General features: G+C 36.3%; 2 protein-coding genes across 4 annotated transcripts; one reads left to right on the plus strand and one right to left on the minus strand.

The window, feature by feature from the left end:
• Positions 1 to 248: 248 nt before the first annotated feature.
• Positions 249 to 5,125, minus strand: LOC131022456 (uncharacterized). Of its 3 annotated transcripts, none has more exons than XM_057951944.1 (6): positions 4,990 to 5,125; positions 4,521 to 4,612; positions 4,330 to 4,361; positions 3,631 to 3,872; positions 1,507 to 1,746; positions 249 to 624 (listed from the first exon to the last, which is right to left on the minus strand). In XM_057951944.1, exons 2-6 carry the CDS (start codon positions 4,571 to 4,573, stop codon positions 616 to 618), a joined length of 576 nt encoding a protein of 191 aa, XP_057807927.1. In that variant the 5' UTR covers positions 4,574 to 4,612; positions 4,990 to 5,125; the 3' UTR covers positions 249 to 615. The 3 variants fall into 3 exon arrangements, with proteins under 3 accessions (XP_057807927.1, XP_057807925.1, XP_057807926.1); XM_057951942.1 differs by having other exon boundaries at positions 4,912 to 5,115; XM_057951943.1 differs by lacking the exon at positions 4,990 to 5,125 and adding an exon at positions 4,697 to 4,871.
• Positions 5,126 to 10,805: 5,680 nt separating this feature from the next.
• On the plus strand, positions 10,806 to 13,091 carry LOC131022904 (protein FAR1-RELATED SEQUENCE 5-like). The gene has a single exon (XM_057952447.1). The coding sequence runs from the start codon at positions 10,806 to 10,808 to the stop codon at positions 13,089 to 13,091; it is 2,286 nt and encodes a 761-aa protein (XP_057808430.1).
• Positions 13,092 to 13,327: the final 236 nt, after the last annotated feature.

A 13,327-nucleotide genomic window follows, 5' to 3' on the forward strand; every position in this document is an offset into this window, starting at 1 on the left:
ACGTTGTTTTAGCAATGACATCATATAATTGCAAGAAAATTAAAAGGTGGTAAGAGCCTTAATCTAACCCAACTTAGGCTTGTTATCCTTTGAATGCAGACACCACTCGACTAAATGTTTGTTCAAAGTCGTTTTAGATTTTCCCTTGGGTATGCCCGAGTTCAGTGCGTACTTTATTTATTTTTTCTTTTTTATTTAAGTTACAGTTTTCGACCAAAAATAAGAAAATTGAAAGGTGGTATTGCAAATAGAGATAAATATCTATGTTTTTTTCCATCAATTAAACCTCTGATACAAAGTACTACAGGAATAAGGCCTAGAATAGGAAACTCCAGCAACATGTTTAATGGAGCTGTCTTCTCACATACACAACAAATCAACGAAGTAACAAAGAAGCAGACTACATATACATGAATTAGCATCCCAGCAAACCAACTAAAAACAAGCTTTGAAATCGGATTGTAAAGAGTGACCACGTCAACCGGCAATTGCATTTCTTACTTGTCATGTATGTATTACAACAAATAAACCTCTCTAGACATGAGTGATGAACTTATTCTACGCCAGCCATCTCCGACGCCAGGGATGAGGCAGGCAGAGCTTTCTCCAACGCTCTCAGACTTTCTGCAGACGATTTTTTTTTAAGAAAAAGCTCAATGCTCAACCATAAAATCCTATTCATTGAGGTGATGGCTAGTATGCAGGAATGGAATTAGAAAGGAATGGAATGAATTTTGGAATGGAATGATAATGGGAATGGAATGATATATATGATTCCTATGGTTGGTATTTACAAGGAATGAATGGATAGAAATGAAATAAAATTAACACAATAATAATAATAATAATAAATTATTAATATTATTATTATTATTATTAATCATCTATTGTTTTACTATTATTATCATTTATTATTTTTTTACTATTAATATTATTTATTTATTATTATTATTAAAATTATTTTATTATTATTACTAATATTATTTATTATTATTATTATTAATTTTATTATATTATGTTATTACTAAATTTGTTTTATTATTTTTACAATTATTGTATATTATATTAATAATATTATTTATTATTATTATTATTATTATTATTATTAAAATTATTTTATTATTTTTACAATTATTATTAATTTTATTGTATTATATTATTACTAAAGTCGTTTTATTATTTTTACAATTATTATTTATTATATTAATAATATTATTATTAAAATTATTTTATATTTTACTATTATTATTTATTATTATTATTATTATTATTATTAGATAAATTTTTATTATATAGTAGTCTCATATCCGTGGGAATACATAATACCATGGGGGAGGAGAGGAATGACTAATCCCATATACATGGGAATAAGCATTCCATCGGGAATGATAATTCCCATTACAAAAATGGTACCAGCTATAGGATTGGGAATGGATGCAGGAATCACCATTCCATTCCTGCATACCAGCCATGCCCTGAAGTGTTTGACAATATAATAAAGCATACCTGCTGCATTGGGAGATATAGTTTGAATTCTGGTGGGAGTTCCTCCTCTGAGTAAAGGCGATCAGAGAAATAGATCCTTCTCAGGCGGCAATTGGCATGAACCTGAACTCTCAGAGTCTCAACATAGTTAGTTCCATATGCACGTCGAGTAAGGTCAGTGAGGTTCAGCTGGATTTGATTCCAGCCCTCATCCAACTTCAAGGGCATGGTGCAAATAAAGGGTTTAACTCTTGTGACAGCCTGAAACAGAGGGGTTCATAGAACAAAAATTAATACAAGGCATTAAGAATCATACAGAAAGATATAGTTTTCATCAAAGAAAAGCCAATTAATTCAAAACGGGTATATTTTCTACAATTGGACAACTTTAGGCTGGGTATAAATTATTGAAGTTCCTAGTGAACACTTGTAGGAACTGTTTGAGGAGTTACACTTGGAGTCGCTTATCTATTTCAACGTCCTTCTACCACCCCTAGGGCAACACAACTGACAACACTTAAATAAATATTATCATTGGACAATGGTGACTACAGTACAGATTCAAGAGTTTAAATCCAGTCAAGCAGTCATTATCAACATATCTTGATTTCATTCCCACCAGAGTCCAACTAGCATCTGAATTATGACTATACGACTCAAATAATAAACAGAAGTTCAAGAGAAAATTTACAGTCAACAAGACATAAAACTATAAAAAAGAACCTCACAACTGCACAATTATAAAAGAGTAAAATTTTGAAGTAGCCAAAATGAATCATAAAACACAATTTATGGCCACATATTGAAAAAACACAAATTTAGCCAATTTTATTGATTTGGACGTTTTTACCCTTAATGAGGCGGACCGGGTAGGATCCGGCACGCGGGTCGCGTGCCGGGTCGGGTTAGGCACTTATGGCACTATTAGTGCCATAAGTGCCAAGATTTTACTTAGGTTTTATTTTGGATTTCCGTTGGCACTTATGGCACTAATCTCTATTAGTGTCATAAGTGCCAACGGAAATCCAAAATAAAACCAAGTAAAATAATCATTTTGGGCACTAATACTGCCATAAGTGTCATACATGCAGCACAAATACAGAAACAATATCATTTAAACCCTAAATGGATAATCTAAACCCTAAATGGAACATCTAAACCTCAAATGGATAATCTAAACACTAAATGGAATATCTAAACCCTAGGGGGAAGTGTGCACTTATGGCACTAATAGTGTCACAAGTGCCATACGTGCAGCACACAGATCAGATCAGATCTGCCATGACTGAAATCGAAGGAGGCAGAGATCAGATCTGCCGATGGAGGAGGCGGCGCAACGATCAGATCAGATCCACCGCCGCCGCCTCATCAGACCAGATCTGCCGCCGCCGCGCGCTGGAGATAGAGAGAGGGAGATGAGAAATAGAGATGAGAGAGCGGCAGCCGCTGGAGAGAGAGAGAGAGAGGGAGGATCTCCTCCACCACTGCCGCGAGAGCTCCGACGAATTCTCCAAGCTCGGCGCCGCTGCCGCGCAGCCGCTGGAGAGAGAGAGAGGGAGATGAGAAAGAGAGAGGAGCCGCTGAGTCAGAGAGAGGGAGATGAGAAAGAGAGAGGAGCCGCTGGAGAGAGAGAGGGAGATGAGAAAGAGAGAGGAGCCGCCGGAGAAAGAGAGAGGAGAGAGAGAGAAGGGTAGAATAGTCATGACATACAAAAAATGGCCAAAATTTATGTTTTTTCAAATGGTGGACAAAATTTGATGTTGTATATTGAATAGGGCCATTCGGCCCTATTGTTTCATTATAAAAAGGTGAAAAGTAAGAGAATCATAAATTGACAGATAAGGAACCATCACTTTTGGCTCTAATGAAGTCATTGACTTTTGGTAGATAAAGCAAATAACAGAGAAGAGAAAGAATGTTTTGCTTTATGCTCTCATTGAGAAACCACTTGTCTTTCTGTCGTGATCCTAAATTTCCATTTAAGGGAACGACTCACAAAAACATCCTTAGAAATAATGCCCAAGTTGTATTAAATTAGATAGCACATTCACATAAAGGAAGAGGATAAGAGTAGTAATAATCACATATATCATATATGAAGAAATATTTTTGATACAAAATTACTTCATGGGAAAACTTACAGACTTGAAAATTAGAAGCTCGAAATCTTCGGCGGACATTTTTATCATCAAGCACATGAATCTCAAACGTGAAGTACTTCTTCGTATTTTTAACAATCATAACCAAGAACGGAAGCTTGATACCAAGCGTTGCAGTTGGATCTGCAGGGCAGGTAATATATGTGGATTGGACATTCGACCCCACTAATTCGAGGACATTAGATTGTATGTCATCATCTTGCAGCCGCTTGACCTGGCCATTGACAACTGTAACAATTTTTCAATATAACCGTAAGCCTAAAAGGAAAATGCCGGCTAATAAAGTGTAAGAATCACAAACACATGTTTAACTACAGAATATGTGTACACAGAATTAGAACATATAACCCTTTGTTACTTCCATCCAGATATACTAGGACTGGTAACAGTATGTCATATAAAATAGGATTCAAGAAAAATATCAAAAAATATTCACTCCATGTTGCATTTAACAACAAGGCCATTCCTCCATATATCCAGGCCCTCAATTTATTTTCTTACTTGTAAGAAGTTCAAAAGGAGCCAGACTGCGAAGAACCAATGCAAAGAAAAAGATACCCTTATTCTAAACATAAATAAACAGTTGTAATTCCAGAAAACATCCACAAACTACCAGCATTAGCATAACATGTGATGTGGAAAAATAGCATTCAAAATGACAAATGTAAAAGAAGATAAGACCTACCTTCTTTATCCCATATTTGCAAAGGCTTACTCCTGAGGAATAAGAAAATAACCCAAAAAATAAACAAAATCAAAACCGCAGATGAAAAAACGAAACGCAATATGCTGCGAATAAATAACAACTGAAGCGAGAATATGGCTTTGTGAATGAAAAATGCCTCCAGACAAACTAAACAAAAAAAGAAAGCATACCCCAGGCTGTAAAGGATGGAAAGAAAACCGGACTGGAATGTGTTCTTAAACATCTCCTCTGCTGCTTCGGAGCATAAAACGAAAAAAGGGAACTGCAATAAAATATAAAGATGAGTCAGAGTCGGCGAACCTGAGAAACAACGGAGTATCTACAGAAAGATTAGACTTCAGCTCACAGTTCAATGCAACTTATATATATTCAATCACAAAAAACAGTGGGTTAATCAGTCCATCCCAATTTCTATGTTTTCGCAACTTATATATATTTTCGCATTAATTTCGGGAAAGAAGAAAAAACCCTAGCATCTTCCAGTAATCAAACCGCGCACAAAGCATTATATTATACATACACAATACACACACGATACAAAACGACCATATATACACGTACCTCGGGAAGCGAGAGAGCTGAGAGAGAGAGAGGAATAGTTTAGAGAGAGAGAGAGCAACGAGAATACGAGATAATTACCCCTGTATTTTTCACGCAAGGATGAAATAAGTAGTACTACTCGTTTTTATGATTCGATTATGATTATATTTCATTCACGTTTTTGGTTTAAGCCCTATCCTGTCCTCGTATTGTGCGAAATCCCTTTTTCCGTTTTCTTTTCCTTTTTCCTTTTTCCCTTTTAATAAAAGAGAGACTGTAAATTTTTTTTAAGGGGGGAAAAAGGCACCTCGAAAAAAAAGTAAACATATTTTTCATTACTAGAAGCCGTTTTGGCCTATTTTTTCAATTATTTAGAAAGATAAGATTATAAAATAAAATTATATAATCTTATTAATATAAAATAATTATTTAAAAATTAATAAGTCAAAGTTTATTTTTTTGAGGCGATTAATAAGCCAAAGTTAAACGGGACAATTTAAAAAGAAGTACATGCTAGTCAAATATGATGGAGTGAGTACATGCTAGTCAAACATGATGGAGTTCGTGAGCTGGTTTCACTTAACTGAGGCTGCTGTTGTTATTGATAGTCATAGCTTTTTAGTTGGGGTGTAGGGTTATAAGTTTAGTTCTCAGTTGGATAGTTATTGGAGCACTGACATTATTGCTATCTTATGGGCTATCTGGATTCAAAAGAATTCTTGCATTTATGACAATAAAAGTTTTGATCATAGGCGGATCATCCATATCGTCAAGGTTTCTTTTAAGAAGATGGAGAATAACTTTAAGCTTGGTCATATGGATAATTCTTGGAAAGATTATACTATTCTCAGAGCCATTGGTGTTGCTACTCGTGCGGCTCCTCCGCCGGATTTTATCACTGTTCATTGGTGGCCTCCGACGTCTCCTTGGATTAAAGTTAACACGGATAGGTCTGCGATGGGAGCTCCGGGTAATATTGCTACTGGTGGGGTCTTTCGTGATAACTTTAGTTGGGTTCGTGATTGTTTTCATTAAAAGAGAGGGGTGGGCTTTGCCTTTGAAGCGGAGCTCCTTGCGGTCATCAAAGCCATTCTTATTGCTCATGACAGGGGATGACATTATTTATAGATTAAGTCGGATTCAATGTATATCGTTCACTTGCTTCAGGAGCGCTCTACAACTGTTCCTTGGCGTTTCATTGCTTTATGGAATAAGGTTCTTCGTCTCTTTCCTGGTTTTCATCTTCAGATTTCTCACATTTTTCGTGAGGGTAACAAAGTGGCGGATATTATGGCGAATTATAGCAAAGAGGAGGGTTGGTGGCCTTATGCTATTGAGGATATTAAAACAGTTGTGCATCTTGATATGGCTACTCAGAGTCACATTCGTTTGAGATGATGGTTTTGTTTTGATGGTCGTGGCGTGGGAATGTCTTTTATAGGCCTTTTTCAGTTTTTTGGTGTGCTAGATTCTAGGTCATATAAGGTCGGGTTCCGTTGGTTGCGTCGTGGTGATAGTTTTACCAGCGACAAGAGTTATTTGGCGAGGCGTTTGGTGCCTTTGTTCCCGCCGTTTCCTTCTTTGATGATGGCGGGGCTGCCTTGTTTCTTGAGCTATACTTGTTGTTGCTTAGGCCTTCTTGCTGCTTGATTTTTTTCTTCTCTTAATTTTTTGCGTCTCGGGGTTGGTTTTTTCTCTTGCTCTTTTGCATTGTTTCGGTTTTATTTTTTACTGTGTTTTCTGTTTGGGGATTAGGGTCAGGTCTGCTTCAAGGCGATGGTTAGGCCGGAGTTCTGGAAGTAGTCCTTTCCGCTCTTTTCCTCTTTTGTGTTTTTTCGTCTCTAGACGAGTACTCTTTTTCCTCTTCAAAGTTTTTTTCATTGGGTTTTCTTTGAAGAGATTTTAATGAGGCTCGGCCCTTAGTTTGCTTCTCTGTGCTTTCAAGGGTTCTTAGGTTTTTTCTTCTTTTTCCTTTTCTAATAAAATCGCAATTTAATAAAATGGAGTGAGTATTATGTAAATATTTTTTATATATGGTGCATAATTGATAAACGTAGAGATTTGATAATTTCTCAATTTCAACATATATAATTTTAGAAAATTTATTTTTGCATAATGAAAGAAAAAATATATAGAGAGATGTCGGTCAATTAGGATAATACTAATAGGGTTTTTTTTAGTGGATTTTGAAAATGGCCTATTTGTTTGAGTAAATTTAAAAATTGTTCACTAAGATAAAAAAACTTGAAAAATGGCCACTGTTACCATTTTACCCTTTAAACATCACCCCTTTAAAAATTTGCGCATTACACAACAAGTCGAATTCACAACCAAATTTTTTTGGTTGTGAATTCACAACCAGTCGAATTCTCAACCAAAATTTAATTCACAACCAGAATGTTTTGGTTGTGAATTCACAACCAGAATTTATTTTGGTTGTGAATTCAAGTAGTTGTGAATTTGAGTTTTTAAAGTTTGAATTCACAACTAAAACTATAATTTATTTTGATTGTGAATTCATAGATCTGGTTGTGAATTCAAGAATATTAAGTTGTGAATTCATCGAACTGGTTGTGAATTCAAGAACATTAAGTTGTGAATTCATAGATCAGGTTGTGAATTCGAGAATATTAAGTTGTGAATTCATAGATGTGGTTGTGAATTGAAAAACATTAAAATGTGAATTCATAGATGTAATTGTGAATTCAACATCATTAATCAATAGAGTCCTACTTTAACAAATGTTGGACATATCATCAGCATCCTCATCAAAGACCTCGACGCCGTCGGAATTATTATCGCCCTTGCTGGCATAGGTCCGGACAACCCCAATTTGCATCAACACTACTCACAAGAACTTCAAAATTAGGGTTTATTCATCCCTGCCCAAAATCCTAATTTGTCCCCAATTCTTCCGCAATGGCTCGAAATGAAGAGAAAGCGCAGCCGATGCTGAACCGTTTCATCACCATGAAAAAAGAGGAGAAGAAGAAGCCGAAGGAGCGCCACCCCTACCTGGTGTCGGAGTGCCGCGACCTGGCAGAGGCCGACAAGTGGCGCCAGTAAATCATGCACGAGATCGGCCGAAAAGTCGCTGAGATCCAGAACGAAGGTCTCGTTCAATCTTCACAAAAACAGAACAAACATAATAAACAAACGAAACTGCAGAGAGAAAATCCGAGCAAATTCAACAAAAACTACATAAAAAAATACTGAATCGAGATACGCACTGGGGGAAACATAGGGCTTGCGATTGGAGGCGGAGGTGGAAACATGAATGACGAAGCGCGCAAGCGGCGGCTGTTCCTTGGAAGCTCGAGCCTTGATGTTCTGGCGGTGGTGGACGAAGCGAGAGCAGCGGTGATCGGAGCAGCGGCGCTTAGCCGGAGGAGAGAAAGAAGGAGGGAGGAAGAGAGAAAGCGAGAGAAGTGGGAGAGCGTAGAGAGAGAGAGAGAGAGAGAGAGAGAGAGAGAGAGAGAACACGTTAGAGAGAGAGTATTTCTAATTGGCCATTTTTTAATATTTTAAGGGGAAGGGTATTTCTGACTTTTTGCTAAAAAACTGGCCATTTTTTAATATTTTTATTTCATGGGCTAGATTTTAATTTTACAATATGAAAGTGAACACTTCTATATATTAACTCTTTTTTTTTAAGGGGGACCAATTAGGAATTTAGGATAATAGTTGACGTTGAAGTTTTTGGATAATCGAATTTCTTTTCTCTGATGATCATCGATTCATGCAACAAAATTGAAGTTTAGAGTTGATTCTAAAATTATGAAAATTATAACTGCAAATTTTAAAGTATTACTGCATCTGTCACTTAACAAATACTCATTTGACATTTTGTAATGATGTGAATTTAAAAAAAATATTTGAATGTGGTGTGGTTGTGGACGGAGCAAGGGTCTTATTTTTATTGTAGTTTTAAATTGATTAATTTGATTAAATGGTGAGTGTAGAATGATAATATTGGTAAATAACGCGTAATATTGATGGCTATAATTAAGTGTGTTGTAATATTGGTAAATAATGAGTAATATTGAGAGCTATAGCGAGTGATATGTAGTTATTAAAAAGAAAATATGGAATGGTTATATTTGTTGGGGACGGACCAAAATAATAAAATAAGTATTTTTTAGCAACGAAACAGAAGAAGTATTATTTTATTTAAGAAAAGATTGAATGATAAAAGTTTATCTTTTAAAATCATGAACTATCAAATATTTGTAAAAAATGTCAAATGTTTTGAGTCCAGAATGTTATAATATGGCTCATTGAAATTATAATTATAGTTTAATATTTATAAAAACTGTCATGCTAGGGCTGGGAATCGAGTAGGGATCGGGTACCCTACCTGAAAAAATCAGGTACCCAGTCCCGAATAAGACGCAAACCCTATACCCGATCCCAAATCCGTTTTTAAATCGGGTACCCTAATACCCGAGTCACGTATTCGGGTACCCTAAATTACCCGGTGAAAATTGCAATTTTCAAAGTCAAACCGTGAATTCGGGTTAATCGGGTATTAGGGTACCCGAATTACCCGATTTGACGTTAATAAGGTATTCGGGTACCCTAATATCCGATTTTTTAAAAAAAAATAAAAAAAATGTGGCCCCTATTTTTAGCCCTTGCCCTATATAATTGTGTACGTTTTCAATTCCATGTATTAACAAATAATATATTTAATTAAAAATTGGGTATTTTGGGTATATTTGTGTACGTTTTCAAAAGAATTAATTCAAACTTATAAAATTAAATTTAATTAAATATTTTAAAATATATTTAATTAAAAATCGGGTATTTCGGGTATACCCGATACCCGATTTATTTACACCCTAAATACCCGACCCCGATCCCGAACCCTAATTTTTCGAGTATAGGGTACCTGATACCCGATTTTTTCGGGTCGGGTAATCGGATACCCTATACCCCGAACCCTATCTTCCCAGCCCTAGTCATGGCCGAAATGACATCTCTTTAGTAAAGTCCATGCTAGGTCATACTCACTGAGGACCACCGCTCGGATTGAAACACGTGGCCTCCGTTTTATTTGAATTCAACATTCGGTCCATAACTAAATACCGATTTTTTGTTTACCAAAAACCAGCCTTGAGCCCGGTTCCCCCCAGGATATAGACTGTTCATGTTTTTCTGCAGCGCTTTTTTGAAATTGAAGCTTACAGGGCACGCTGGTACATCGGACAAGTTTTAAAATCGTCATTAACGTTGAAATTTTGAAGCTTTCTTGCATCGACCGCAACTGTGACCGGTTATCCTCGTTAATTTGTTGCCGATCCCTCATCGGTTTACTTTCTTCCATCTTTTTCTTTTTTGAAAGGTAATAATTTGAACCGTGGAAATAGATATGTATATATTGTTTCGTATTATTTTGCGGGCTTATTTGGTCAGCATTTCAGAATGTGTTTGCGAGGTACCGGAGAAAAATGGCATTGTTCGATTTTGGGTTGCCTGAAGTGAATCAAAATTAATGAAGCTTGCAGTACAAATTTGTACGAGGACGCCAATAGCAGTTCTTCTTTCGCCGGAGTTTAGTAATTTTTAATGGGGTTCTAAATGCCCGGAATTATTTTGGAAAATTAAGTTCATTTTTATCCAATTTTTTCCTCATTTTGTTGTTAATATCGGGTAAATTAAATGTTTGTCTGAATGGGAATGAAGTTCTTGTAAATTACCGCTATTAATTTTTGGAATTAAGTATATTCTTTGGTGTTGTTCTATAGATTTATGTGTTATTACCAGAAAATTGAATTACATGTATTAATTGGAATCATATCTTTGTAGGTAATTTGTCGTCGTGTATCTTGCCTTGGAGTTATTCTGCAGTGACACTATTATTATGATACATATATGTGAATAAGAATTTCTGGGATTTAGTTAATTTCTGCATTATGGTTATTGATTTGAATGTTACTGATGACGAATTTGATGATGAAGAAATTGAGAATGATTTTGAGGGCAATGAATGTAGCTTGTCTGAAGAGATTATAGAATCAGATCTCCATCTGGAGTTTGAGTCATATAAGGCAATAAGAAATGAACTTGAGGAAAAATTGCAGGTTGGTGTTGTTTATGATAGTTTGGATGTGATTTATATTTTGTACTTACAATATGGTGTTTTAAGTGGATTTAGTATTAAGAAGGGAAGCCAAAAAAGATTCGATAATAGTGATGATCTTCGGTTAAAAGTTTATCATTGTTCTTGTGAAGGGTATCCAGATAATAAGCGTTCGGTTGGCCGAATTGCTTGTTACAAGAAGCAAGTTAGTCGGACGAATTGTAAGGCAAGGTTGCGAGTCGTTAGAGGGGAAGAAGGCCTATGGACTGTAACTGTTTTTTTTAACCAACACAACCATGAATTAGTGTCACCTGATCAGTGTTATACGTTGAGGTCGGCTCGACAGATGTCACATGCCAAGAAATCTGTATTAGACGCTCTTAGGTCAGTTGGAATTAAGATCAGTAGTGCCTATAGGTTCATGGAAAAAGAAGCCGGTGGACGACCGAATGTAGGATTTACCAAAAAGGATGCATATGCACATGTAAATTTATCCAAAAAGCAAACGAAACTTGAGAATGGAGATGCAAATGCATTATTGAAGTATTTCATTGGCAAGGGAAATAGTGAGACTAACTTTTATTGGAATGTAGACCTTGATGATGATGGCCGGTTGATGAACTTTTTTTTTAGGGATACCCGGTGTGCTGTTGATTATGAGGTATTTGGGGATGTTTTGTCGATTGATACCACCTACCGAACCAATAAGTATAATCTGTTTTGTGCACCTTTTGTTGGTATAAATCACCATAGAAACAACGTCTTGTTCGGCATGGCCTTCTTGTCTGATGAAACAACTAAATCATTTGAGTGGTTGTTTAATAGTTTCTTGGAGTCGATGCACGGTAAAGAGCCTGGGATTATATTTTCAGATCAATGCCAAGCACTCATGAACGGTTTAGATTATACATTTCAGACCGCAAGTCACCGTTTGTGCCAATGGCACATAAACCAGAATGCTCCGTCTCGTTTTGGTGCTCTAAATGGTAACGCAGCTTTCAAGAAGACATGGTATTTTTGTATGAACGGTTGCGAGAACGAAGCTGAATTTGATTCTACTTGGCAGGCAATGATTAAAGATTATGAGCTCACTGAGAATCGATGGTTTCGCAACATGTATAATTTGAGAAAGCGTTGGGCTTCTGTCTTTACCAATGACAAGTTCACAACCGGCTTACACGCCACTTCAAGGAGTGAGGTGATGAACAAGGTTTTGAAAGGTATATGTTCTGCTACAACCTCTCTGCATGAGTTTGTGATCCAATACGAAAGACTACTACATGAGTGGCGTTTGCGAGAATCTAAAGAGGATACTATGTGTCGTGGTGTCCCTGGGCAATTTATCCAAAATAATAATTTGCTCCGAAATGCTGCGAGTGTGTACACGCGCAATGTGTACAAAACGTTTGAATGCGAGGTGGCTCATTCTTTGAATGTGAAGATTATTCAGCACCCTTATGATTTTGGTGGCGATGAGTTAGTTTACGGAGTGTTGTCCAGTTCATCAATGAATGGCCTTCGAACTGTTCATTTTACACGTCCTACAAGTAATGCTACATGCTCTTGTCGAATGTGGGAAGCTGAAGGTATTTTGTGTCGCCATATACTGAAGATTTTCTTGCTGTTGAATATAGATAGTTTGCGTGCCCAATTCATACTTAATAAGTGGAGGAAGGATGCAAAGAATAGAATTCTACCTTGTGAACAAAATTTAGCAGACCAAGTAGCAGTGGATAACATTGGAAATATGGTTTTTGTTAACCATCATATGAAAATTCTTTACAACATGATGTTGGAGTGCAAGGGAGATAAGATCTGCCGGGATGTAATCAGTAAATTTGTGGTGAAATGTGTGAAAGAAGTTGACAGATTGAAATCTGCAAGGCCCGAATCGAGTCATGATCGTGGAAGTCAAGGGACCAATTCAGCACCTGTCAATATTAAAAACCCGCGAACACCGAAAAAGCGAAAGTTCCCTTCAAAACGTTTGCGTCGACATTGGGATTTGCCTCGTCCCAAACGTGGTGCAGACAGTTCAAAGAAGCGAACTTGTTTGGGTAATGTCTTGCACTTTGTAAATTACTTGCAACCTAATTACTATATTTTATTGACACTTTGAAATCCATTTATCTAATATATATATATATATATATTTTTTTTGATTTAATGTCCTTCACAGATGATGATTCAGTGTCCAACTTCGACCTCTCACAGAATGAGAAATTGCATTGTAGCCAAAATTCAGGAATCCAATAGCGAGGGCCAAGTTTGAAAGTCTGCTGCCAATCTGTTTCCCAAACCAAAAACATTACTGTAAGTGGCTTAATGGATTGTGTTGTTTAAGTTGTTTTCCCA

The sequence above is a fragment of the Salvia miltiorrhiza genome, chromosome 4, assembly GCF_028751815.1.
Source record: "Salvia miltiorrhiza cultivar Shanhuang (shh) chromosome 4, IMPLAD_Smil_shh, whole genome shotgun sequence".
Taxonomy (NCBI): domain Eukaryota; kingdom Viridiplantae; phylum Streptophyta; class Magnoliopsida; order Lamiales; family Lamiaceae; genus Salvia; species Salvia miltiorrhiza.

Coding starts and splice junctions, on each gene's coding strand:
- LOC131022456 (XM_057951944.1), bottom strand. CDS start 4,573: ATGTTTAAGAACACATTCCAGTCCGGTTTTCTTTCCATCCTTTACAGC. Junction 3,873..4,329: donor GCAAATATGGGATAAAGAAG/GTAGGTCTTATC, acceptor AAATTGTTACAG/TTGTCAATGGCCAGGTCAAG. Junction 1,747..3,630: donor TTCGAGCTTCTAATTTTCAA/GTCTGTAAGTTT, acceptor CCTCTGTTTCAG/GCTGTCACAAGAGTTAAACC.
- LOC131022904 (XM_057952447.1), top strand. CDS start 10,806: ATGGTTATTGATTTGAATGTTACTGATGACGAATTTGATGATGAAGAA.